We start from the raw sequence: 25,461 nt of genomic DNA, 5'->3' as shown, positions 1-25,461 counted from the left end.
CAATCAGTAATGCGAGGTGTAAAAGCAGCCGTGGGTGCTGCTCGGGGTTGTCGGAGAATCAGGAGCCCGGCGTGCAGACATGCTGGGCGCTGGCCGTGCTCACCCTCCTCTCGCAGGGGCGCCGGGCTGGCCCTGTTAGCCGCGGAGGGACCCGCCTCCCGAGGCCTCTGTGAGGCCCGAACCTCATCACAGCAGCAGACAGACTTCAGCCAAGATGAAGCTTGAAGGGGAAGGAACGTTACAAGCCAGGGAAGACCAGACCCCTGACTCCAGCTGCCTCACCTGCTCCCACCTGACCGCGGGCAGCTTCCCGGTGTTTCCGATGGGGCTCCCACGCCCCTCACAGGGGAGTAGTGAGGGTCCCGTGAAACTGTGGCCTCCGTCTGGCCTTCCCCCACCCCAGGAACTCTGCGAGGTCAGGCGCTCAAGGCACTAAACTCAGGGCTTTGCTGAAGACGCATGTTGGAACTCACTGTCTGGTCCTGCTGTGAACAGCGCAAAGGACCACCTGCAGGTGATCTGGGCCCCTCCCCCCTCCCCCCATGTCCTCTATTTTCAGGTAGCTGGGACCCCCCCCCCCCATGCCTTCTGCATGCAGCCCATGCTCTGCTCCCCCCACTCTATGCTTCTGCCTCACCACCCCACCCCCCACCTGCAGCGGAGACTGCTCCTTGCCTTGGCGACTTTCCTCTCCCCCGCACAGGGATCCTCTGGATCTCAAAATATTTTAAGGCGGAGTTTAAATGTCACCTCTTCAGTGAAGCCCTCCCTCCCTGCTTCACCCAGCGGATCTGGGACCCAGTGCTCTCTCCGAGCGACTCTTCCGTATCAGTCTCGATGATCTACTTACAAACCTGCTTCCCGCACTGGGCTGAGAGGCTCCTGAGGGGTGCACGTCTTACCTGTCCTCCCCAGCGTCCAGCCAGTGCAGGACAGGTGGGTCTCAGGAAGCCTTTGTTGAAACAGTGGCTGCGACCCACGCTGTTGGAAGCAGCCACGTGTGTCTTCCCCTCAGAAACAAGCGTGCAAAGGCACAAGTAATGGTTTAGTAGCAGCCTGTCCTCAATCCCATTAGCTCAGCACTCAGCGAGCAGGGATGGAGATGCATTTGCTAGGACACCGGTGCTGAGGCAGAAGGTACCAGAACTTGCTGGGCCGGACGTTTACTTGTTATGCCCACTCGTCAAGGGAAAGCAGGTCCGTCTCCGTTGTGGACTGGCCGTCAGCACCCTGGGCAAGAAGCCCTGACACGTCCGGAGCCTGTTACGTGTGGCAAGGTACCACGGCACATACAAAGCACTAATGTGTTCCTTGTTGTATTCAGGCCTTGTGAAAAGCCCGTGAGCTGGTCGGGGCCGGGGAGGGGCTGCCCCCACGTTCAAATAAAGAGACTCCGGCATAGCGGGATACCAGGTTTGGGCCCAGGCTGGATCTGATTTGTTATCTGATATTTCTGATATGTTACCGGCCTTACACTAGGGAGAACAGGCAGGGCTGCTGACCCATTTTACAGATATGAACCCTGAAGGTGTGAGTGAAGTCTACTGCAGCCTTGTGAGCAGAGGGTGAGTAAGCTGTAGGAAGGCTGGTGGGCAGAGGAGTGAGGCCCAGAGCCGGAGCCCCGGGCGGCCACATGAAGGCTCAGGGTCTCTGAGAAATGGGAGGGAGGGTTCCTGCAGGGACTGGCTGGGTGAGGCCTGACCGGTGGGAAGACAAGTGTGGGCCAGGCCGGGCAGGGCGGGCAGCAATGCTGGGGCTCCTGGCAGACGTTTCGGTGTGGCAGCCCCTTTGAGGCTGTCAGGACCCAGCATGGGAGGCAGGCTGAGGAGGCTCCCCCAGCACAGAGAAGAGGAGCCCGAGGCCCGGAGGGGGTGCTCCTGCCGGCCGAGGAGCGTCCTCTGTGAGACTGATGGCACCGCCCAGGACTCACAGTGGGCTTTTCAGATCTGGTGCTGCTCAAACCAACTCCCACAACCAGGCACTGCATGAAAACTTCAACAGAAATCAAAACAATCTCTTTCTTTGATTTTATACTTATTTAAAAGGACAACCTCTGCTCAGTGCCTCAGAGGCCCCAGTCAACTGAAAGAAAGAAATACCCCGATTAATTAGGTGACATGTGATTCTGGAAAGCGCTGAAGGCGGGGCCTCCGAGGGAGGGAGAGCAGAGGGTTTCTGACCCCCCCCTCCTCCCCCTCTCTTCTGGCTGCTCCCGGGAGCTGAGGGACCTGGTTTCACCCGTAAGAGGCGAAGGGGGGTCCTGCCAGCGGAGGCATAGGCCACGGGCCCACACAGGTCCCTGGATGCTGGGGAGCGGAGCTGCTGGATGCAGGGTGGCAGATGTGGGGCGGGCCAGCTTGGCCACATGGCGGCAGGGAAGGGGATGGAGGAACCTGGAGGCCATGAGGCTCCTGAATGTTTCTAGCTCCCCTGCAGCCCTAGGCCCCTCCTGTATCAGGAGGCCCAGACCTGGGGACTTACTGGGCAGGAAGGAACCTCAAGGTCTTTGAAGCCAGGTCCCAACCTGATCTGCCCCACCCTCCCCAGCCCAACACAGGGACTTGCTGTCCAGAGAGCTGCGTTGCTCAGAGAGCTTCTCTCCTTCTCCCCATGCTCATCATCCCTGCCCCAGCCCCAGTCCCTCTTCCCTCCCCGTCTTGGTCATAGGCTGCTTCAACATGCAGGGCTGTAGGGGCTCCCAGGCCTCCAGCATCACTGTGGTCGGCGCAGAGGACAACAATCTACCGCCTCCTTCCGGACCTTTGTGGTGCAGCCCAGGACCTGCCACCACCAAAGCTGACAGCAAGCCACGGTCCATCTGTCAGTCCTGCTCAGATCATGCCGGCCCAGCCCAGCATGGTGCCTGGGATCTTGGGCGCCGCGGACAGACCCTCAGTCAGCTTACAAACCCCGCAGTGTACTCTGGTGCTCCCTCGGGGGTTGGGGATGGCTGGCTTGGCCCTCCCTGCCCTAAGTACTTGTCTCCACGATGCACTTGAGGAACATGGTGTCGTCCTTCACGTAGGCATGCTTGGGTGACTGCAGCCTGTTGAGGGGGAAGAAGAGCGGGCAGCCGCTGGCCACGTTGGTCTCACTCTGGGGCCGCTGGAAGGACGCGGAGCTCAGGTCGGGCCGGAAGGCATCGATGGCGTGCTCGCGGTTGTTCTGGTCCAGCAGCATGAAGGTGACCTGTGTGGCCGGGGGCAGGGGACGGTCAGGCTCTGGGCAGCAGCAACGAGGGACCCCTGTACAGCCCCTCTGACCCCAGCTTAGGCTGATCAGGACTCAAAGAAACAATATAATGCCTGCGTTTGGCGTGTGGCAAGGCCCCCAGGGATGGAAGTCTTCCAGGGACGCCCTGTGAGTAGGAATCAGATTTTCTATCCACCAGGAAAGGGGGAATTGAGAGCTGCGTTCCATTCCAGGTGGCTGCTGGGGGCTGAAGGTGGGACCAGGCGCTGGCAAGGAGGCCAGACTCCATAACCTACGACGGCCCTTCCGGCTCTGGAGCGTCTGACCGTCAGCTACAGCTAGAATCTCCCAGGATAAGGCAGAGGGACAAGAACAGACAGGCCTTCTCCGGGGCGGGGGAGGGGGGCCTGTCAACCTGTGTCCTAAAACATGCATGCGTACCCCGAGACCCCAAGCATCTCAAAGCGACACAGACCCCCTTCTCTGCTGCACGTCCCTGAAACACCCATGGCGACCACGTCGGTTCTCAGGTTGGGCTGCACTTTTGCAGGTCCTGGGAAGGTTTCAAAAACCCTGATGCTCAGGCCTCACCACACACTGGAGACCCAGCCGTTGGGTATGTTAAAACCCCCCCTGGCAGGCCTGGGAACCCCTGACCCTAGTGACTCATATCCAGACCACGGTAGCATCCCCACCCTGTCCCACCTGCTGGCCCTTATCTCCCTCCATCCCCGAAGAGGCCGGTGTTCTTGGCCCCACCCTTTCCTTCCCCTCCCCCCTTGCTGGTTCATGGGCAGGGAGGGCCTCCCGGCTACCATCGTCCTAAATATTTTAAATAGATTTTGTTTATTCTAGCAGTGTTTGGTGCCCAGTCCAAGTGAATGGGAACTCTAGAGACTGCCCACCTGCCCTCTGCTCCCACACAGCCTCCCCTCCCCTGGCCAGCACCCCCCAGCCCAGTGGTGTATTTGCTACGAGCCAGGAACAGGTGAGAGTCACCCAAAGTCCACAGTTGACCTCCGAGATCACCTTCGGGGCTGTGCACTCATTCTCCAGGTCTTACACTCCGTACCCAGAATTCTAGCACACGGAGGAGCTTCACTGCCTGAAAAATACGCCACTCTCTGTGTCCCCCCCCCCCCAACCTACGATCTCTCTGGGCTCGTGCCGTTCCCAGGCTGTCCCAGAGCTGGGGCCAGGCAGTCTGTGTGTGCCCTTCCCGACTGGTTCCTTTCACGAAGGGAGAGGCCTCTCTGGGTCCTCTGGGTCTCTGCATGGCCTGACGGCTCCTGTGTTCCTAGCACTGACGAGAAGGTCTCCACGCCCACAAGTCACACCTCCACGCATCCAGTGAAGGGCAGTTTGACTCCTTCCATGTTCTGGCAATTATCAGCGAAGCTGCTATAAGCACCGGTGGGCAGGTTCTTGAGAACCAAAGTTTTCACCTCATCTGGGTAAAGGCCAAGGAGGGTGGCTTTGAGGTCAGCGAGGGAGAGTATGTTTCGTTTTGTCAGAAACTGCCAAACCGTCTCGTGTTCCGGCCGGCTGTGACCGGGAGTTTTGGCTGTTCCACAGGCTCGCCAGCCTCTTGCGTTGTCAGGGTTTTGGCCATTCTCACAGGGTTGTTGTGGCATGGGCCTCCTTCCCTTCTCTGGAAACGCTGCCGGTTCAGGCTGGCCCAGCACCTCCTCCAGGGAGTTTTCCTAATTCGCCCCACCATGTGAAGTTCACTGCCACACACCTTCCTGGGGGCACTGCTCCAGGCCTGTTAGCCCCTGGACTCAGGATGCCCATCGGTACTAGATATGGACTCAGGATCTTGGTTTGTAAAAGGTGAAACCGAGAATGCAGAGAGGACAAGGACCTGGGCTCGCCCCTCCCCTGCCCAGCCCGTACCTTGTTCCGGAAAGGCCAGGGCAGCAGTGCGTCGTACTCCCCTCTCATGATCACGATGAACAGCGACAGGTGGGTCCTCTTCCCCGTCCCGTCCCCGTTCAGATAGAGGCGCAGACACAGTTTGTAGCCGTACTTGGCCGTGTAGAAAGCTGAAATGTGGAAGGCAGAGTCAACACCGACAGAGCTGGACAGTGTCGCCCGCGCAGACCAGGGAACCGGGACCTATGGTTAGGCATGCCCAAAGTCAGTGGCTCACAACTAAGAAATCTGGGGCTGGAGCGCAGCTCTCTGCTCAACAGAGCGGCAAGGAGGCCCAGCCAGGCTGTTGGAGACCATCTAGCCCGGGGGCTGTCAACCAGCCGTCCAAATCACAGAACGCCGGGCCGGAGTTTGAGGCGCGAGTGCCGCGGGAGAGGCGCGAGAACAGGCATCTCTAACGGGGGGCGGTGATGCTGCCGCCACACACTTGGAACCCACCTGCGTTTCGCTGCGGGAAACCAAGCCCAGTGAGGGCAAGTGGCTGGGCCTGGGCTCAGTGTGCTGAGGGCAGGGCCAGAATGAGGACTCTGGCCTCACAACACTGACTTCTGTCTGCTGCCCGAGGCCAAGCAGCCCCAACCACCGCAAGCTGGGGGAGCCTGGGGCAGCTCACATGCCCAACAGCTGCCTTGGCGAAGGCCCCCAGGGGATGAATCACATACCGCCCCCCCCTCGCTGATTACGCAGCGTGGCCTGCGGGCAACTGAAAGGGCCATGCAAGTGTGGGGGCCAGCGGCTGTCACCACGAGGGCCCCTCTGGAAAGGGCTGGGCGGGGGCCAGGCTGGGGGAGCAGGCAGGAAGAGGGGGAGGAAGGACGGGTTGACAGTCTGACTCATCTGTCCCCTTACATTTTGGTGGAACAGGAAGTCAGAGACACTGCTTCTTTTTTTTTCCTCTTTGGAAAGAAGGGCAGGGTGGGGAGGGCACTGTCGGGGAGGCAAGGCACCCCAGGAAGGGGGCTACTCTCGAGGGCAGGGGCCTGGCAGCGGGAGGCAGCCCTGCTCTGCGGCTTGGGGCAAAGGCCTGTGCCTGTCTGGATCCCAGCCCTGCTGGTGGAGGGAGTGTCAGAGGGGCTGAGGGAGAGGATGGGTGTGAAGCCCGGGGAAACGTGCCAGGCTCTGAAAACGGTCATCCACAGAAATCCTAACTTACTTAGATGTGCATGTGAGATGAGAGGAAAAGCACGCAGGCCTGAGAATTTTATGAATAGACGCACACATCGTTACATTAGTGGAGACCAATGAACTAAGAGACACATGGACCGGGGTGCCTGGGTGGCTCAGTCAGGTAGGTGTCTGCCTTTGGCTGAGGTCATGATCCCGGGGTCCTGGGATCGAGACCCGCAACGGGCTCCCTACTTGGTGGGGAGACTCACTCTCTCTCTCCCTCTGCCCCAGCTGGTTTGCTCTCTCTTTCTCCTTCTCTCTCAAATACATCAATCAAATCTTTTGAAAAACCCAAGAAACAAGAGAAAAATCTGAGTAACTACTCCTTTCACGACAGGGCGCCAGGCCCAGGGGCCCCAGAGACGAACCGCACGGATTTCCCCGGCGCTCGCTCACACGCCACTCACGACCTCCGAGTGCGCGTGTCGCTTCATTCTCCACTGGCCTTACTGCAGACCCCCGGTGCTCTGAGGGTGGGGGTCCCACGGGGAGCGCCCGTGGGGGGCATCCTCTGTGACCCTTTCATTTCCAACAAAACACTCCCTCTGCCACATCGAGATCCGCAGAAGTAGACACAATCGTATTCCTATTTGCAGAATACGACTGATGTCAGGGAGGCAGAAGGTCTGCCGGGTTCAAGCTGCCCATGCTCCACGGGGCTGAGCGGGGAGCCTGCCACCTCCACGAGCCCGGCATGGTAGGTGGCCGGGATGTCACAGAGCTGGCCGCTGTCCCTGCGGGTCTCCTGGGCCCAGGGAAGCCTGCCTCCCCACGCTGGGCTGTGGCCCTGGGGTGCTGGTACCTGGGGAGAAGAGGCTGACGGTCCTGCCACAGGCTGACTCGTGGCAGCGCCTGGTGACATTGGTGATCTTCCAGAGGAAGGTGCCGTCGAAGGAGGCCTCCTCCATGAGGCGGAGGCCCTGCTCCAGCTTGCCCAGGGCCTGGTCTTTCTGAGCCAGCGTCTGCTGCAGCTCCAGCACCTGTGGGGAAGCCCGTTCCGTGGGGGACACCGGAGCACAGCGTGGGGATGGGGTGGGGTTACGGAGGTTACAGAGGTGACAGAGTCAGCTCTGCCCCCAATATGCCTTCTGACCACGCCTCCCTCAGCACACGGATCTGCTGTGTCTGTGCCGTCCCTCCCGCCTGGACCTCTAGGGCCTCCCTCTTCTCCCCTGACCAACTCCTCTTCAGCCATCAGGAACCTGGCTCACGCAGCCCTCTTCTGGGAAGCCTCCCACTACCGCCCCAGCTCCGCTGGTCTCTCAGCGGTGTTCTGCAGGGCACTTCCTGAAGTTTCTTAAGATACGGCTTTCTGCCCTTCCGACCAGAGAGCCAGTTTCCCCTAACAGAGGCTGCGCCCATGCTCATTTCCTGTCTTTAGGCCTTGCACGGTGCACGTGGGACCAGAGTCAGGAAGGTTCTTGACGCACTGAAGGCATGGCTGCTGGCCTTGGGGAGCCCTCCTCCTCGCTGGGGCAAGCGTTACACACGTAACTGGTACACTCCCCACTGACATTTGAAAAAACACAGACTTATTCTTGGGTGTGCTCAGGTCAGGAGGGTAGGCATGGAAGTGAGCGTCCTTAGAGGAAACGGAATCCCTGATTTTCCCGATGGGAAAGCTGAAGTTCTGAGAGGGGAAGTGACTTGCCCAGACCCACACAGCAAGTTAACGGTAGAGCTGGAACTAAAATCCAAGCCCAGCACAACATGAGACAATGACAGAATATTGCTGGACAGAAAAAAAGAAAAAAGAAAAGAAAGAAAAGCAATTTAACACGGTGACTGGCTATATTAGGAAAAGTATAAGCTCCAGAACAAGGGAGGACACTGTCCTGCTCAACCAAGAACTGTCAGGTAGACGGATTATCTGGAGTTGGTCTGGGACCATCACTCTGAGCGTGTGGAATCCTTCAGAGACTGAGCCATAGCCCATGAGGACAGCATGAAGACGGCTGCTCTGAGGAAGGGGTGAAGGCATTGGGGGTGTTGAGCTTCAAGAAGGAAATACTCAGGGACTGCTTCTCTCTGAAAGGCTTCCACAAGGACTGGAAGGCAGGATTTTTCAGTAGGCCCTGAAATGCAGGGCCAGGAACGGTGCCGGGAAGACACAGAGAGGCTGATTTTAGTTCAGTGTAAGGAAGTACCTTCTTCTCATTGTGAAAAACATCTCCCGGTGGAACGCAATGCTTGGGAAGGGAGGACCCTATCACACGGAAGTTCAAGCAAAGCAAATGAAGCACACCGGACGGGGGAGCTTGACCTTGGCTGTCACCTGGGATTCAGTGCTCTTCCTCGAGGGTCTTGGAACACAGGACAGATACCATTTGAGGAGGACACGGGGGAGGTGTCCACTCTGAGCAGGGAGAATGTTCAGAAGGAAGGCTACCGGTCCACTGTTCTAGAGACAAGACGGGGCCCAGGGTCCCCCCGAGCCCACCTTGAAGGGAGCTTGCCTCCCATGCTCACCCGCTGTTCCAAGCTCAGGATGTGCTCCCGGTCGAGCTGGCTCTGGTGGATGGAGGCGGCTAAAGCCAGCTGGGAGGCCTCCACCTCCTTGTTGAGGACGGCGACGATGTTCTCAAACACACGCAGCTTCCCCTCCAGCTCAGCCAGGAGCTTCTCCTTCATGAAGTGCTTCAGGGCCTGCTCGTCCTGGCTCTCGGCGTGGGGCGCCCGGTAGCAGTCCACTTCCAGGTCCCCCGCCACGTCCACGGCCGCCTGCAGCTGGAGGTCTGACAGATTCTGCTCCAAGGCCATGGGCCCGGACCCCAGGCCCACGCCCTGCTGGGCCTTCCACTGCTTCAGGAACCCCAACAGCAGGTTCAGGTGAGCGGTCTGGGAGGTGACCTCATGCTCCTGCAGGAGCTTTGCGCTCCCCTACCAAGAGAGCGGGGCTGGTCAGTGAAAACGGAGGAGGCTGAGGAGAACTAGGGAGTAGGGGTGAGTTCAGCTTCCCAAAGGCTGCCAAGGAAAGTCAGGTCCATTTACCCAGCAAACGGGAAGATGCTTTGTGTGTCACAAGAGGGGTCTGGACGAGCACCCTGGCATCAGACATGCCCAGGGTGAGCCGTGTGTGTCGCAGTCTCTGGAGCCACATTCTGCCCTGCCCGTGAGAGCAGCGCTCATTCAGGACCACGGAGAGGGGCAGGGGAGGGGGTTGCGTATTTTAGTGATGCTGCAGTGGTCAGCTGAGACATTCAGAAGAACTTCCCCGAGTACGGAGATGACTTATAGTGGGATTTATTGCTCTGAAGAGTCATTAATGTAAAGGACATCCAGAGCTCTGGGACTGCAGTGGACCCCTCTCCTTTCTCACACCCAGATGCTTACCTTGTAGGAGCAGCCAACACTAGCGAAAGGGCACCCGGCTTCAGCCTCAGCCGCCTCAGGGTGATCCTAGAAACAATAATCGTCACCCGATGTTACAGGCGTCCCCAGTGGCCACCACTGGGGCTCTCTGCCAAGCGCGAGGCTCCACTGGGGCAGGAGCTGGGCTGGCCCACGTGACTTAGCATACGCTGTTCCTTCTCTGCCTGGCTGACTCCTTTCCACCTTTCGAGCCGTCGGCCCTTCTGGGACCCCCCCCTTCAACACAGGATCAAGACCTCTGCTGTGATCCTGGGCAGCGCTGCTTTCTCTTCTGTCGGGATATGTCCCACCTGGCTTTCCAACCATCATTCACTCTTTGGTTGCACCCACTGGGCTGGGGGAATCTTTGAGGGTCACAGCTGTGTTCCCAGTGTGCGGCAGTGTCTATTACAGAGGAGACACTTGGGACATGCTGGCGGTATGACGGGGCACCTCCCACCTCCTGAAGCCCAGAGGGACTCTCCTCACAACTCTCATCTGCTTCCCTCCTCAGCCCTCCACCCGTGACTGACCGAGGCGCGTCTGCTCTGCACTGCCGTCCCTTCCAGAAAAAGGACAGCCTGAGGGCAGCAACGCAGACAGGATTCAGTATTCAACAGCAACTAGACAATACTCTTAACCTGTTCATAGGTCTGAGGAGCTCACAAAATGTTTTCGTGATCACACTATTTCCTGGGCCCCCAATGACACTGCGAGGACGGCAGAAGAGGTTTTTTTTTGTTGTTCCCATTTTACCGATGAAGAAGCGAGGCTCACAAAGGGGAAGAAATGTGCCCAAGAAGGAAGAGCGAGGGAGCTGGCCACAGGGCACTGTCCCACATCAGAGCACTGTCTCTTACCAAGGATAAGCCCATGGCAGATCGGTAGAAAATTTTTTCCAAAATGCATTATTTAGAAGGGGCTTGTTTCTAGAATCTATAAAGAACTCTTACAATTCAACAAATAAGACAAGCCACCTAATAAAATGGCCAAAACAATGAACAGATACTTCCCAAAAGGCACTATTTAAATGACAAATAAGCCCATGAAAAGATACTCAACATCACTAGTCATCCCAGAAATGCAAATTACAACGAAATACCACAGGGAAATACACTATTGACTCAAGAGATGCGAAAAATGCAAAAACGAATGTTAACATCAAGTTTTGGTGAGGATGTAGAGGAACGTGAGAACACAAGATGGAACAGCCACTTTGGAAAAATTAATGCAAGTATATCGTAAAGTTAAATCATACTTAAAAAGCAACTTTCTTACAAACCATGCCCATATGGTGAGCGTACCACCCACACATTCTGTCCCTAGGAATCGACCCGAGAGAACCTGAAACGCACGTCTGTGTGTGTATGTGACGTTCACGGTAGCTTTATTCGTAACAGCCCCAAACCGGAAGCAATCCAGATATCCACCAAACGGTGAATGGAAACGCAGAGTGCGCTCTGTCCGTGCTGTGCAACGCTCCCTGGCCGTGAGATGGAGGGAAATATGAGTAAATGCGGTAACACGGAGGAATGTCAAAAGCATTATTGCTAAATCAGAGAAGTCAAGCACACAAGAAGTCAAAGACTACACGCTAGGACTCTGTCTTACAAGATTCTAGAAAAGAAAGTCGAGTGACAGGAGATCCGTGGCTGCCTGGGGCTGCCGCTGGGGAGATGGCCTCGCCAGGGGCGCAAGGAGGTTTTTTCCAGCGTGGAAACATTCACCCCCTGTGCTGCAGCAGTCCCACGACTGTATACATTTCCTGGCATCCATCCAACAGTACACTTGAAGAGCAGTGGATTTTATTGCTATGCGATAAAATCTTGATTTTCCAAGGGCTTTGTTTTTTGTTTTTTTTTTTTTAAATGCTCTCATGGGGGCAAAAAGAAGGCAGATTTGGATGCAAGGGGTGGGTAGAGAGGTCTTTCGGGCTGAGAAAGAAAAAGCCACCCTAGCTATTATTTTTAAAAGTAAAATAAGCAAGAGCTGTGGGTTTAATGAGTACCGCTGGTTTGGGGCACAGAGCAGAGCTCAGCAAACGGCTGCCCTCCCCTTCACCCCCTGCCCTGGGCTTCCAGCACAACTTGTTCCTGACAAGGAATAGAACACAGATGTTTGACTGGGGGGGAGGCAGAGGGCGGCCTTGGCAGAGACTGTGCTGGCTTTGGGGAGCAGCCGTGATGCAGCCTCTCCTAGCAGGTGGGAGAACGGGGAGGACCAATGGCCAGCTGAGGCTTGGCTGTGGACCTGGTTCCTGGGTGAGCGGACCAGGGTAAGTTCTGGGCTCTAAGCTTGAAGGGAGTCCCAGTGGGGATTAGGTGGTGCAAGTGAGGAAACTGGAGGCGGAATTGGAGAGATCCCTGAAAGTGGAGGGGCCCGTGCTCTTCTGACTGCAGAGCCCTGCTGGTGTCCCAAAAGCCCACTGCGGCCTGGAAAGCACAGTCTGGATGTATTACGATGCGTGGATGGAGGTGTGGGCCACGGCCGGCCCCCAGTGGCTGATGGAGGATGGGCAGGGTGACTCAGGAGGACCTCAGAGGTCAAGGTAGCCAGCCCTGGAGTCAGCCTGGAGGAGTGGCAAAGCCCATTTCAGTCACTTCACACACTAGCTGTTTGGTCCTAGGAAACTTATTAACCTCTCCCTGCCTCAGTTTCCTTATCTGCAAAATGGGGATAATAGGACCCCCCCCCCCCATATGAAGTTGCAGGGATCACGCAAGACAATATTCTTAAGCACTGGCATTAGTTACTTACTGCTACTGTAACAAAACACCACAAACTTAACGGCTTCAAACAACACCAATTTATTATCTCACATGTCGGGAAGGCAAAGCCTTCACGTCAAGGTGTAGATGGGATCATGTTCCTTCTGGAGGCTCTAGGGGAGACTCCGTTTCCTTGCTTTCTCCAGCTGGAGGTCACCTGCATCCCTTAGCTCACGGCCCCTTCCTCCATCTGCACAGCCTGTAGGACAGCATCTTCCAATCTCTCTGGCTCTAACTTTCTTGCCTCCCTCTTATGAGGAGCTTTGTGATGACCCTGGACCCCCCTAGATAATCCAGGATCATCTCTCCATCTCAAGTTAATCCTTGATTTAATCACGTCTGCAAAGTCCCTTCTGCCATGGTTATGGAAAGAGTTGTATCCCCCAGCTCATCTGTTGGGAACCATGCCCCCAAGAACAGGACTACACTGGGAGATTTGGAGACAGGGTCTTTACAGGGGTGATGGACTTAAAACGAGGGCAGCAGCACGGCCCTCCTCTGAAAGGATTGGCGTCCTTAGAACAAGAGAACACCAAGGGAGGACAATACGATGATACCGAAGAAGGCAGCATCTCGACGCTGGGAGAAAGGCCTCGGACAAAACCCACCCTTGCCTGCGGCTTCTTGCCTCCAGAACTGTGAGAAAAGACATCTCTCCTGTTCCTGCTACCCAGTCTGAGGTGTTTTATGATGGCAGCCGGAGCAGATGAATCCAGCCATGGCAGGTAACATAGTCACAGGTTCTGGGGGTTGGGATGTGGACAGCTTTGGGGAACACCATTCTGCCTACCACAGCACTCAATGTTAGCCACAAGCAGTAGCTATGGGAGTATTTTATTCGTATTTTTATTCCATGGACTAAGCACTGCCCTTGGGATATCTTTTTTTTTTCTTCTGTGACTCTCATATATATGCTTCTCATTTAATTTCCCCCGCTTGAACTTTTTTTTTTTTTTTTTAAAGAGTTATTTATCTGCGAGAGACGAAGAGGTTGAGCAGGGAGAGAGGCAGGAGGAGAGGGAAAGGGAGAGAATTTTCAAGCACACACCCCACTGAGTGTAGAGCCTGATGCAGGGCTGATCCCAGGACCCTGAGATCATGCCCGGAGCCAAAATCAAGCGTTAGACGCTTAACTGACAGAGCCGCCTAGGCGCCCCTCTCACATCTTGAACTCTTAATAACTAATCCTATAAAACCCTATTTTACCACTGGATTTCCTTGTGGAGATGAGGAACATCCTAAACCTATTTGTATTTAAACTGGCCCAAAGCATTCTTGTGTGTTTTTTCATAAGATCCCTGCAGTGACCTCTGGAGGCAGGCAGGCTGGGATTAGCTTCCTCCAGTACAGATGGAGAACTGAGGAGGGGCCGGGCTGTGGTCACAGGAAGAGTGAGCACCGAGGACCCACCTGGACCTGAGTCTGCAGGTCAAGTTACAAGACCTTACAAGGGTCTGCCGCGCTCTCAGCAGCTGGGCGAGCTCAGCCCCGGTGGACCTCACAGTGCCGTAAGGAGGAGGCTGGAGCTCAGAGGCTCTGCTTCTGGTGGAAGTGGGAATGCGAAGCTCGGGACGGCCAGTGACTTGCAAGGGTGATGCCGGTTCAGGGCAAAGGCGAAGTAGCGGCCGGGGACCTAGAGTCCATGACCCTGGGTCCTTCCTCCCAACCGGGGAGTCCTTGCCTTACCCGAAAGGTGGGGACGGAGGGGTCGGGAGAGGGAATCAGGCCAGGGCCGCAGAGGAAGAATGGGGCATCTGTCCTGGGCCCAGCCTGGTCTGTCTGGTGCCATAAGTGACCCCTGCGAGCGGCCTCAGGGCTTGCAAACTGCTAAAAATAAAATCCACAGTGGAATTTTCTCCGAGGAGGAAACAGAAACAGAAAACAAAATGCCAGCCCTGAGGGAACACTTGTCCTTCTGTGTCCGAGAAGTCTGGGGATGTGTACTATTTCAGGCCACCATGCTCACCAGGCCCTTTGTGATGGGGTCAGCAGGGGGTCCCATCAAGAGGCCCCCCCAACCCTCCACTAAGGGACCTGTGCACTTCTGAGAATGTGAGCACGAAGAGACTGACCCCACTGACCCCACTGCCGCCCTGGACATGGAGGCTGGCTCGGGTCCTGCTCGGGGATCACCTTGGGGCTGAGGGAGAGGTCCCTCACCATGACAGGGGGGACCTGGTCAGTCTGTGTCTGCCTGCCAGCTCCTGCCCTCTTCTGTGCCATAGCCTGTTTCCTCTCTGGCAAGTTCTGCTCAGCTCAGTGGCCACCTCCCCCAGGAGGCCCTGCCCCAGTGTCCTAGGTGAAAGCACCCTTGCCCATTCCTGTTTTTCTGTAGCACCTGGTGGACTCCAGATCTCAGGGCTGACGGTGTTACTTAAACCTGCATACAACACTTGGGGTGCCCCACCAAGAGAAGGTGCCCCAGCGGAGGAGGCAGGGTCCGGAACCTGGGTTTGCCTCCCCCTCGTGGTAGGACGTGGATCCAGGCACATCCTCTCACTAAGCCCCAGTATATTACCTAAAGTCTGGGCAAAACAGGGATATTACCGCCACCCGCGACACAGGATGTTACAGGATCGACACACTTCAAGGGACGCCAATAAGGGGAGAAAGAGTTACCCCAAATGCACAAAGACTCAAGAGGGACACGGTCAGTGTCCTCCCACAGATGCGGGCCTGCTTCGGAGGACAGAAGGCCGACTGACTTGCCTCTCATGGCCCCAAAGGAAACAGACTCCGGATCAGTACAAACAGATAGGAACACAGCGCAAGCAGCAGAGTCCCCCTTGGTCAAAGAACTTGTCTCACGGGGTCACAAGTCTGTGGCTTATTGGAAGCCACTGGCATCAGAGGCCAGTTTGCTTCTGGCCTCCTCAAGTGATCTCTGAGGCAAGAGAGTGAAGGAAACAATCCTCCTCGCAGGGTCTCAGGCACACAGAATTGAATGTTATTTTCCAGACACTGGTTGTTCCTTATTCCACTGTCACTTCTAGAGGAAGGTTATTCCAGGTGAGAACCTGGCCTCTAACTAGGTCAGCAGTGATCCTTTAATACCTGGGTTTTAGAGTAGCTCCCAAGTCCACGGCTGTGAGCGTTTCTGGGAGAGATAGTCATCTAATGAACTCAGAGGCCGAGGACAGGCTGATAAGCAGATGGCATGGGAAAAGGTCACAAGCTGGGCGTTTCTGGGGGTGACTGGGCCGGCCTTGGACCACCCCACGCCCCCATTCCCCAGGCTGTCCCGCGTGCACAAACTTCAGAATGACCACATATGCAAAGGACTGACTTCTAATCAGCTGCTTTCCTTTGCTCAAAAGTCCCCCAAAGTTCCCACTGGGGTCAGGAGCTGGAGGAGTCTCTGGTCTTTCCGGTCTGTGGCTCTGAGGGGGTGTGAGACCACTGGCTCACACCGCACCCCACCCCTGCCCTGGCTTTTCCCTGGGCACGGGGTGGAGGGGAGTGTGAAGATCACACCAGGTGGGGAAGCCAGGGCGAGAGGCCTGCTGCGGCCTTTGCCCCCTTGGAGGCAGCACCCACTCCCACCCCGACGGCTGTCAGAGCACCCGTGATTCTACCAACAGAATCACTTCCTTTGATTTCGGGCAACAAGCTTCCCACTGCGCTCCGCAGGGCTCCAGGAGCCGCCAGAGCCCCTCAGGGGTGGGGAGACAGCAGAAAAGGAGGGGGTGCCAGGCTCCCACTTAATCCGAGCACCTGTACTCTCATCAGGTTTCACATTCACCAAGATGAAAAATTAAAACCACTGGATTACGAGATGGAAAAGAGCTCTTCCCTCTATTACCCGAGATTTGTACAAAGAAAGTGCATTCATTTTGTCAAGAGTAAAAAAATAGACAAACTGGAAACAATCTTTCTGGAGCACTCGCGCGGGCAGGAGCCTCAGAAGGCAGGGAGCACGGCGGCCCGTACCGAGACGTGCAGACGGGGAGGCCTGGGAGCCATTCCACGGGGCAGTTTGACCAGTTAGCTCCTAACCATGCGGCCGAGTGCAGAGTTCTGGGGAAATGCATAGGGTCCTTACTGTTATTCCCTTGAGGGCCCGCCAGGGAGGGGCTGCTGAGAAGAGGACGGGAGAGCCCTCAAGGCCAGCTCTGCTGGGGGCAGGAAATTCCTCCAGCTCTCTGAAGGGGGGGGGGGGCAGAACAGAGAAAGGAGAAGAAGGTGTGAAAACCTGTCCGCCTCTGGCTTCCTTGAGACCAGCCACGGACAGGTCGGCTGGACATCACAGGCCTGGACTGGCCCTGCAGGGCCACGGGGCTTCTTCATTTCACAGATGGAGAAACAGGCAGGAGCACGATCTTGGCCTTGTACAGAATGTACAATGCCATCCCTGGACACCAGGCTCCTGGGCGCTGGGCTGTGGTTTCAGGGTAGGGAGGGAGTTCTGGCTGAAAGCAGTCCCCGAGAGGAGGATGGCAAATGGTGGTCACTAGGGAGTGTTGTGCTGAGATTCCCCAGCGGGTACTGGGGGCCCGAGGTGTAAAACCGGGGGTTGGATTTCAAGCAGCAGTTCTTACAGCTTTGGGCCAATACAAGTTTGTTTTTGTTTTTTTTTTTAAATTGTTGGATGAACATGAAGATTGCCATTTTTTTTTTAAATTTTCCCGAGTAAAGATGTTATCAAAAATCCTATCACCGACTGCCACCATCATTTCATTTGTACGAAGACATGTATGGGAGGATGTAATCCCAGAACAAACACTGATTCTATGAGCAAAAAAGGTTTCCGTTTTTAAAAAACTCACTACACTATCCTTACTTTTATCACTTTGTCACGTCCTGGCAGGAATGGACCAGGTGTGGTTGGCCTGTGGGAGCCTCTGCCCTGGACAGACAGACCTGTGAGGGTTCTTCCAACTCGGAAGGGTTAGAGTTCTAGACTGTGGCGCGTGAGGATGTCTCTCTGGCCCCTCACACTGCCAAAGCTGTTTCTTATTCCTAGAAGCACAGCTTGGCCTAGCTCCAGAGGTGAACTGAGAAGGATTTCTCCCTGAGGGCACATGGGGCAGAAAGAACTGTCTCGAAAAAGAGGTGACAGACTTCGCCATGAAGTGTTGCCAGAGAGCAACACTGGGCGCCGCATCTTCTGTCGCAACTACTGACCTCCGCCGTCGCAGGGCCAAAGCAGCCATACACTGTGCATCAGTGAGTGTCTGGGGCTGTGTACCAATAAAACTTTATTTGTAGACACAGAAGTTTGAATATCATAAAAATTTTCATGTGTCACAAAATGCCACTCTTTTGACTTTCCCAAGCCATTTAAAATATAAAAACCATTCTTAGCTTGCGGGCCAGACACAACTAGGTGGCAAGCTGGCTTTGGCCCGTAGGCCATGGCTTATAGACCCGGGGTCTAGACTGGTGTTCTCACCCTGAATCTGCAGCACATCAGTGAGGTACCTTTGACAAGTCACTCTGCCATGGTGAACAGCAGGCTCCTCACTGCTTACAAACTGAATTTAATCCCGACCCTGGATGACGGGCAGCTAGGTGTCTGGCTGGGACTTTGTGGGCAGCTGCCTAATGGCTTCAACCCCGACAAGAGGAGAAATTAGTCAAACCCCCTTTCCTCGCTGTGCCACGTACCTTCTCCTGAGACTGAAGGTTTCCCGGGCTTACAGACTGGGGGGCGTCCCCTCTGCATTTTGGACAGATCCGGTCCTCGCTGGTCCTGGGGACACATGAACAAAGCTTGCTGAGTGAAGCATTCATGACTTCCTGGGGCCACCTTCTATCCTGATGGCTCTAAAAGCCTGGGCCTTGCTTGGGGTGGCAGCTGATGTCAGTAAGCCAGCTCTCCCCGATCCCAGACCCACCACTCCCGAACCTCGAAGTACTGGGTGTCCCCGATGTCTCCCGGGAGTTTGCGGTGAGCCTAGTAGGCAGCCAACTGAACTGGGGTGACTGGAGGCTGTCGTCACCCATACTTACCCCACTGAGGGGTCTATTTCTGTCTCACTGCGGAAACATCAATGATGCTGGATTATAAGGAACTGCCCCAGTTTCCGCTGGGACAAAGACACAGCAATGTACTGCCTCACTTTTCTAAAATCTGAAAGATTCTGAGTTTCAAAATACATCTGACCTGAGGCGCTCAGATAAGGGATTGCCCATATGTGGCTAAATGTGCTCTTCTTGGCTTCCTCTGTTTGGCTTCGGGTCTCTGATTTTCAGGAATGACAGATGACCATAGTCAATCCAAAGAAGGGGGCTCAGAGAACTAACCCAGCTTCTTAACCAGGAGTGGGTGTCAGACCCTGAGCAGAGTGACACATGTCCCTATGTGCTTTCAGAAAGCTCCCAAGTGTTGCCCACCCACAGCGAGAGCCATTGGCTCCTACAGGCCCAATCTATCCAGGAGGAAGACAAGGCCCTGAGGACACGAGGACACAGTGTGTTGGCCAAGAGCACACTGAGTCAGGAGCCGGGTGGAGCTCTTTTGGCCTCAGGCCTGGGTCCCTCTGACACCCAGAGAGCTCTGTCCCCTGCTCTGGCACGTTTTGGAGGAATGGGGAGGAAAGCCAAGAGACCCACCGCAAGAGCCTGAGATGAACCCAGAAACATCAGCTCGATGGTACAAGCAGTCAAGCTTTGCTCCCTGCCCCCCCACAGCCTGGCTTGTCCACAGCCACATCCTCTCCCCTCCTCCAAGCAGCCCGTCAGAGCCTTTGAAATTCGCAAGTCTGTCTGATTCAGTTTTCCCACCTTCTGATGCTGTAAAACCCCAAACAAAGGTCACACTGGGGGCACATGGCAGACACTAGGAGCGTATCTGCCAGGAATCTGACCTGGGGCAAGCTGACTTAATCTCTCTATGGGGCCTCCTTGTCCCCAACTGTAAAAATAGGCGAATAACAGTATCAACCTTCCCAGGCTCCTCTGACGATCCAAGGAAACAGCGCTTAGCCTACAGTAGGCGCATCATAGTTGCTTAAGATGGGATGCTGCTGATCGTATTCATGTCACACCTGAGTTATTCATCTTGTACATATACACATACATATTTTTACATATTCTATACAAAATGTATGATTATATATATTCTATACATATAAAATGTGCTTTCTACAGAAACATGTATTTATATAGAGACATATGCAATTTACTATACTATATGGATAAACCTAGCTGTGTCCCCTCTGAAAGGGCTGCCAGCAAACAGTACAAGGTGATGCGTGCTACGTGAAGGAGATGGACTTTACAGCATTTACCAAGGGAGCGTCTACTCATTCTTCTAAGAACTTTTCCACATACCGTTGGCTGGGCTTTATACCAACCCCACGAGGTAGCAACCAGCTCTGGAGGGCTCTTACAGACAAAAAAGCTGAGGCTTCGGGATGCTGGACACACGGCACCAGGCCCCCCAGTCAGCGAGTGGCCCCGCTGAGGGCAGAGGTTCTCTCCCTCCCTCCACCCCAGCTGGTCTCTGCTGTGGGAGCGAACACCTTCCCGTGGCTACTGCTCCCGCCATCACTGGAAGGGCCGGTGCCAGGGACAAGGAAAGGGTGTGAAACAGGCCCAGTGAGGTGAAGTCACCTGCTGAAAGCCACCAGCTCCTCTCACCCTGGCCTCCCCTCGGGGGCCCCTCCCTGACACCTTTTCCCCAACCGGCCCTGCTCCTCCAAGCCCTCACCTCACGTTCCCAGAGAGACAGGCGGCACAGCAGAGGGCCCTGGGCTCTGGTGGGTCCTGGCAGGCGGTGGGGGGGCACCCAAAGGGAAACTCGTTCTCATCGGGGGCCGGGCGGGGGCTGCTGGCTGAGCCAGAGGCCATCGTGGGGTCCCAGGTTGGCCAGGGGCTCCCGGTCTACGCGACTGTGAGGAGGAGACCAGCTGTGGAAGCTGTGGACGCTGCTGAGGGGAGAGGTGAGTTCTGTCTGGCAAGCAGGAGTCTGATGACTTTATCTCTTTGTAGGCTTGTGTGGTTCAACGTCACAGCTGAGTCAGAGCAGGGATGGGGCAGGAATTACCCTTTGTGGTGCAAAAAATCCCCTGGATGGTGACCGAAGGCTTTAGGAGTGTCCAGTCATTCTTTAAAGCGAGAGAGAAAAAGAAAACAAGTCAGAGAGAAAAAAGAAGTGGGCCCCAGATTTTCAGGAACTGCAATCAGAGTTTCCCTGTCTGAGCACCTTGGGCAGCTGCTGGCTTCCTCCTCCTCCTCCCTGGGGACATCGGCAGAGAGTCACAGCCAGGGGCTCCTCTGTGTTCCCTGGGACCTTGAGAGAGCCTAGAATTCTCGGTGGGGGTGCTTGCTGCCCTGGTGGAAATCCCCAGGGTTCTGGACACAGGTCCAAAAACACAAGTTCCAGGCGCTTTAGCTGTGTCCTCGCCAGAGCTTCTCCCAGGTGAAAGTCACTTCCTCACAGTGGGTCTTGATAACCCCATCTGTTTAAAAAAAAAAAAAAAAAAGATTTGTAACAGGCAGTCTTCAAGCCCTTTTGGGCTCTGAGATTCTGGGACCCCGATGGCCAAGGCAACCCAAGGCAGCTGGGCAGCTTCTGATGTCCCAACCTTGCCCACGGCGTTCCTCATCAGTCATGGTGATGGCACCGGGCCCTCCCTGCTCTTTGACGCAAAGCCTCCGGACCATGAACTGTTCAGGCCCTCCCCCCGTTTCCCCACTCAGGAAATCATAGGTGGCCACACACTTGGGTCAGGCGCCACCACTTCCCCAGCCCTGAGAACAAAGCTCTCAATAAATACTAGGTCACAGAGAGCTGGCCTCATGGCCGAGTGGGAGGGAGATCCATGGCTGTGTGGGAACTATGGCTTCTGGCAATGTCCACTGTGGGCCGGGCAACATTTTCCTTCCTATTCCTCAAAGTGACCTGCTGGGGATTTAATAGCAGGAATTTAACACATAGGCACAGAGAAACAAGACGCCTCGTCCAAAGTCACAAGCCCCTGGTTGGGAAATGGCATGAGCACAAGGTCTAAGAACTCTAAGATCTGTGTTTTCTACCCATAGAAGAGAGATGAAAGCAAGGCGACCTGGTGGGGCTTAGAGAGCTGAGACCAGACGTCAGAGCATCCAGCCTGTTTTCTCATCTACCAAATGCAAGAGATGATCCCTCCACCTCTTCCCATCCTGCTGGATTTTGCAAACTTTCATGGTGGTTTCAAATCTTGGGCTTTGAGGTCTGACAGATCTGAGTTGGGATCCTAAGTCTTCCACGTAGTAGCTGTAGGTCCCGGGACATGGTCTTTAACTTCTCTGAACCTCAGTCTTTGCATCTGCAAAGTGGGGGAGAATAATAAGGTCTACTTTACCTGACTGTTGTGGTGACCAAGTAAGGGGGTAGGTGGAAGCCTTGCATGGTGCACGGCCCAAGCCAAGTGCTTGGAAGGCTCTGACATTGTGTCCCAATGACGGTCACAGCCCTTCCAGCGCCTCAAGATCAAAGAAAAGAATTAAGATGGTAAATTATGCTTCCAAAGTGTTTCCACTTCCGTCAGCTTCACTTGAGCCTTGTAAGTGGGCAAAGCAGGCCAGATGTCCTCTGCTCCTAGAAAAATTCAACTGCCCCCATCCCCTGGAGTGATACTTGGGCAGCTGGCAAAGAGGACACAGCCCCCTACTGCGGCAGGTATAAACTGAGATGCCCACCCTCACCTGGGCCAGCCGTGGCCTGGGCTTCTCAGCACATGACCTTGAGGCCCACTTCAGAGGAGGCCTATCAGAAAGGCACTCCCTTAACCACATACCCCAAACCTGTAAACCTCCCTGCATCCCCAATTCCTTCTTCCCCTTCCTGTGGCATAGACTGGCACCTATCTCCACATCCAGGTTCTGGGTCCCTTTCTCCCTGGTCTTTCTTTCTCCTCTGTCCTCATGCCTCCCTCTCTACCAGATCTTCCCTATCAGCATCAAGATATGTCCAAGCTGTTCCAACAATAAAAGGGAGAAATACTAGATGCAGCACTTTAGTGCTGTGTTAAGTACTTTTATCCACCTCACCTAATCATATGACCCCTTTGAGGCAAGGACTGTCTTCATCATCCCATTTTACAAATCAGTTAAGTGACTTGCCCAGGGTCCCACAGATGGTGCGTGGGGATTCCTGAACTCAGAGCCTGTGCTGTAACCACACATTCCACCCTTTCCCCAAAGTCCTCTCCCGCATCTACACTCTCTCCACACTTAAACAGAACTTGTAGGAAAGACTGTCTATGCAGAGAATTCCTCACTTGAGTCTCTGAAACCATCTCCCCAAGGTTCTCAATGTTGGGGTCACCAATGCGCATGGGCTGTCCCAGTTTCTATCTAACACCTCTGGCCAGCACCTGACACCATTCTTGGCCCCTCCTTTCAGATCCCCTTCCTTCCCTCGGCTTCTGCACCCACTCCCTGTATCTACCCTCCCCACTTCTCTCCTCCACCCCTTTTCTCTTCTACTCTGAACCTCCATTGGTCCCATCTCCCTGACTCCACTGCAGGGATCTGCAAGGTTGGAGTCTGTCTGTGCCTCGTCCCCCCACCAGCCTTCCACTTGACCTTTGGGGTGCACTTGGACCAGACTCCTGGGAGTCTCGGTGGTCTGCCCCCAGAATAGGGTTGGGCGCCCAGCTTTGCGATCCCGACGCGTCCCCAACCTGAGCACAGCCCCCTGTCCCCCCCCCGGCGGTTGCCCAGCTCAATGATGCTGGGTTGCCTGTCTGTGCCCGTACCCTCCCCCCCAGCCCTGTTCGTGCATTCCCCCCCCCCCGCCCCGCGCCAGGACAAGTGACTGTCCCCTCGCTACTGCCACAGCTCCAGGTGCGTGCCCCGTGCTGAGGGCGGAGCAGCGCGGGCGACTAGTCAGGGATGGGCGAACCCCTGGGCTGCCCCGGCTGCCCGCAGGAAGCGCTGCGGTAGGGAGTCCGGGGGCGGGCTCTGCAGCGGTGGAGTCCTGGTCACGGGCCGCGCGGGGAGGCCTGCACTGGGGGAGCCCCCGCCCGAGCGAGCGGGAGCTGGGACGTCCCGGGCCGGGGAGCGCGGGGGCGGGGGCCGCGGAGCCTCGGGCTGAGCCGGGGCGGGGGCAGCTCCACCAACCTCGGCGCCGGCGCCGCCACCGCCGCCGCCGCCGCCGCCTCCCCAAGGCCCGCCGGGAGCTTCCGGTGGGGCGCCGGGGCGTGGCCCGGGAGGCGGAAGCCGGGGTGGGCGGGGGCGGGTCCTCACTGCCTCCTCCCGCTCCCGGGGCCGCCCCGGGGGCGGGGCGAGCGCTTTCCTGTCCCGCCCCCCGTGGGGAAACTGAGGCTCGGCGCCGCGTCTGCAGCGTGGGTACTGACAGCTGCCGTTGTCCTTCTCTCCCGCCGTGGCCCCGGCGCAGGGACAGAACTCAGGAAAGCGTTTGCAGAGTAAACGAAAACAGACCTGGGACTTGAACCCCCACCCCGTCTCCCGCTTGCCTGAAATCCTGCGTGGGGATGGGGTGAGCAGTAGCAAAAGCCCCGGTCCTGGCTCTCTTGGATTCCTGCAAAGCGCCCGGCGCAGTGCGGGGCTCGCGCAAGCTTCCTGGTTTGGGGCGGTCGGTGCAAAGCCATTCCAGAGGCGCTCTGCCTTTACCAAACAGAGGTTTTAAGGAATCCTTTCTGATTTCATCTACACACACACACACACACACACACACGGGCACTTATTCTTTATGAACTTGTGTACATCAGTCAAATAGTTACGGAACTTAGTGCTGGGGTGGAGTTTTTGTTTAAAAGATACAAGCAACCTTTATTTTTTTTAAATCAGTTTGTCAAAGACTTCTGCATCAGACCTCTAGCAGGACCGGTAGCTGAGGAAGGAGTGAGGCTGCCCACTTTGTTGGTTTGGTTTTGTTTCAGTTACTCAGAGGCGTCTAATACGTTCTCTTTATGTACCAGGGTCTCTCTCTTTTTTTGTCTTGATACCCAACTGGAGCTGGGAACTGTGTTTTATTTCTTTGGTTTTGCATTTCTCTCTTTCTTTCTTTCTTTCTTTCTTTCTTTCTTTCTTTCTTTCTTTCTTTCTTTCTTTCTTTCTTTCTTTCTTGGTTTTATTTATTTGTCAAAGAGAGATAGACTGACCACAAGGAGGGGCAGCGCCAGGCAGAGGGAGAAGCGGACTCCTTGCTGAGCAACTCCCATGTGGAACTGGATCCTGGGACCCTGGGATCAGGTCTGGGATCATGACCTGATCCGAAGGCAGACACTTAACTGAGCCACCCGGCATCCCTGGTCTGTGTGTGTGTGTGTGTGTGTGTGTGATGAGATGTAGTTAAGCCTCCTATCCATCCAGAGCAGAGCTTCTGCTGACTTCTGAGGGAGCTGCTGGTGCTGCGGGGCAGAGAGCCCTACTGGTGAAAGGAGAGCCTTCCAGGCCTATTTGGAGGAGAGACACCTACTTGCAAACAAGCAGAGGCTCTCCAGGGCCTCCCACAGAGGCCGTCTGTGGGAAGCTGACCAGCGGTGGTCTCTGTAGGGTCTTTCCATTCTAAGAGAAAAGGATTGAGTTTTGAGTCTCTGATTTAAAAATTCACTGATGTTTGGTCCACTCCACGAAGGATAGGGGACCCGTAAAAGCCATTCTCTGGTCCCACCTCTGTCCCAACCACCCTGTCCTCTCTGCCCCCAAAATAGAGCAATGTAAGTGAACAAGCAACCTGACCTCACACTGCTCGTGTGTCACTTCCTGTTTTCAAATTAATGAGCTCATTTGGTGGAAATTTACCAAGGGAAATAGTTTAATTTTGGAAAGTACCAAAAACTTATCTGTGGTCATTTGGCTTATTTTGGGGGGCTCTTGAAATTGAGGGGGCATCACCAGAGGATCTCCGAGTGCTCAGGGAATAGTACGGCTGAAGAAATTAAAAGCCAAGCCTCAGGAGGCTGAACCTGACTCAGAGAGGAAATGAGACCTTGCGGAGACCACTCATCTCCACCCAGGAGAGAAAAATTTTCTTTCTAAAAATAAGTTTAAAAAGAAATGTAGTCCATCTGGCTAAGCTGTAAGATCTGGTGGTCTGAGTGTGAGGCTGTGACTGAGGAACCAGAAAGCAAATCGGGGAAGTGGGGAACAT

General features: G+C 55.5%; 1 protein-coding gene across 6 annotated transcripts; it reads right to left on the bottom strand.

The window, feature by feature from the left end:
• Window positions 1-2,017: 2,017 nt before the first annotated feature.
• TRAF1 (TNF receptor associated factor 1) lies at window positions 2,018-23,527 on the bottom strand. 6 transcript variants are annotated; one of them, XM_046022569.1, is made up of 10 exons: window positions 23,466-23,527; window positions 21,425-21,667; window positions 20,563-20,818; window positions 20,068-20,464; window positions 18,021-18,105; window positions 9,628-9,693; window positions 8,764-9,174; window positions 7,097-7,274; window positions 5,089-5,237; window positions 2,018-3,189 (listed from the first exon to the last, which is right to left on the bottom strand). In XM_046022569.1, the coding sequence occupies exons 4-10, from the start codon at window positions 20,205-20,207 to the stop codon at window positions 2,971-2,973; spliced, it is 1,248 nt and encodes a 415-aa protein (XP_045878525.1). In that variant the 5' UTR covers window positions 20,208-20,464; window positions 20,563-20,818; window positions 21,425-21,667; window positions 23,466-23,527; the 3' UTR covers window positions 2,018-2,970. The 6 variants fall into 6 exon arrangements, with proteins under 6 accessions (XP_045878525.1, XP_045878529.1, XP_045878524.1 ...); XM_046022573.1 differs by lacking the exon at window positions 21,425-21,667 and having other exon boundaries at window positions 20,068-20,248; window positions 20,404-20,464; window positions 21,704-23,504; XM_046022568.1 differs by lacking the exon at window positions 21,425-21,667 and adding an exon at window positions 21,704-21,824 and having other exon boundaries at window positions 23,466-23,489.
• Between the last annotated feature and the right edge of the window lie 1,934 nt (window positions 23,528-25,461).

This window comes from Meles meles, chromosome 11 (assembly GCF_922984935.1).
Source record: "Meles meles chromosome 11, mMelMel3.1 paternal haplotype, whole genome shotgun sequence".
Lineage (NCBI taxonomy): Eukaryota > Metazoa > Chordata > Mammalia > Carnivora > Mustelidae > Meles > Meles meles.
Note: the sequence above shows the minus strand (reverse complement) of the source record. Positions and strands in the feature narration are given on the sequence as shown.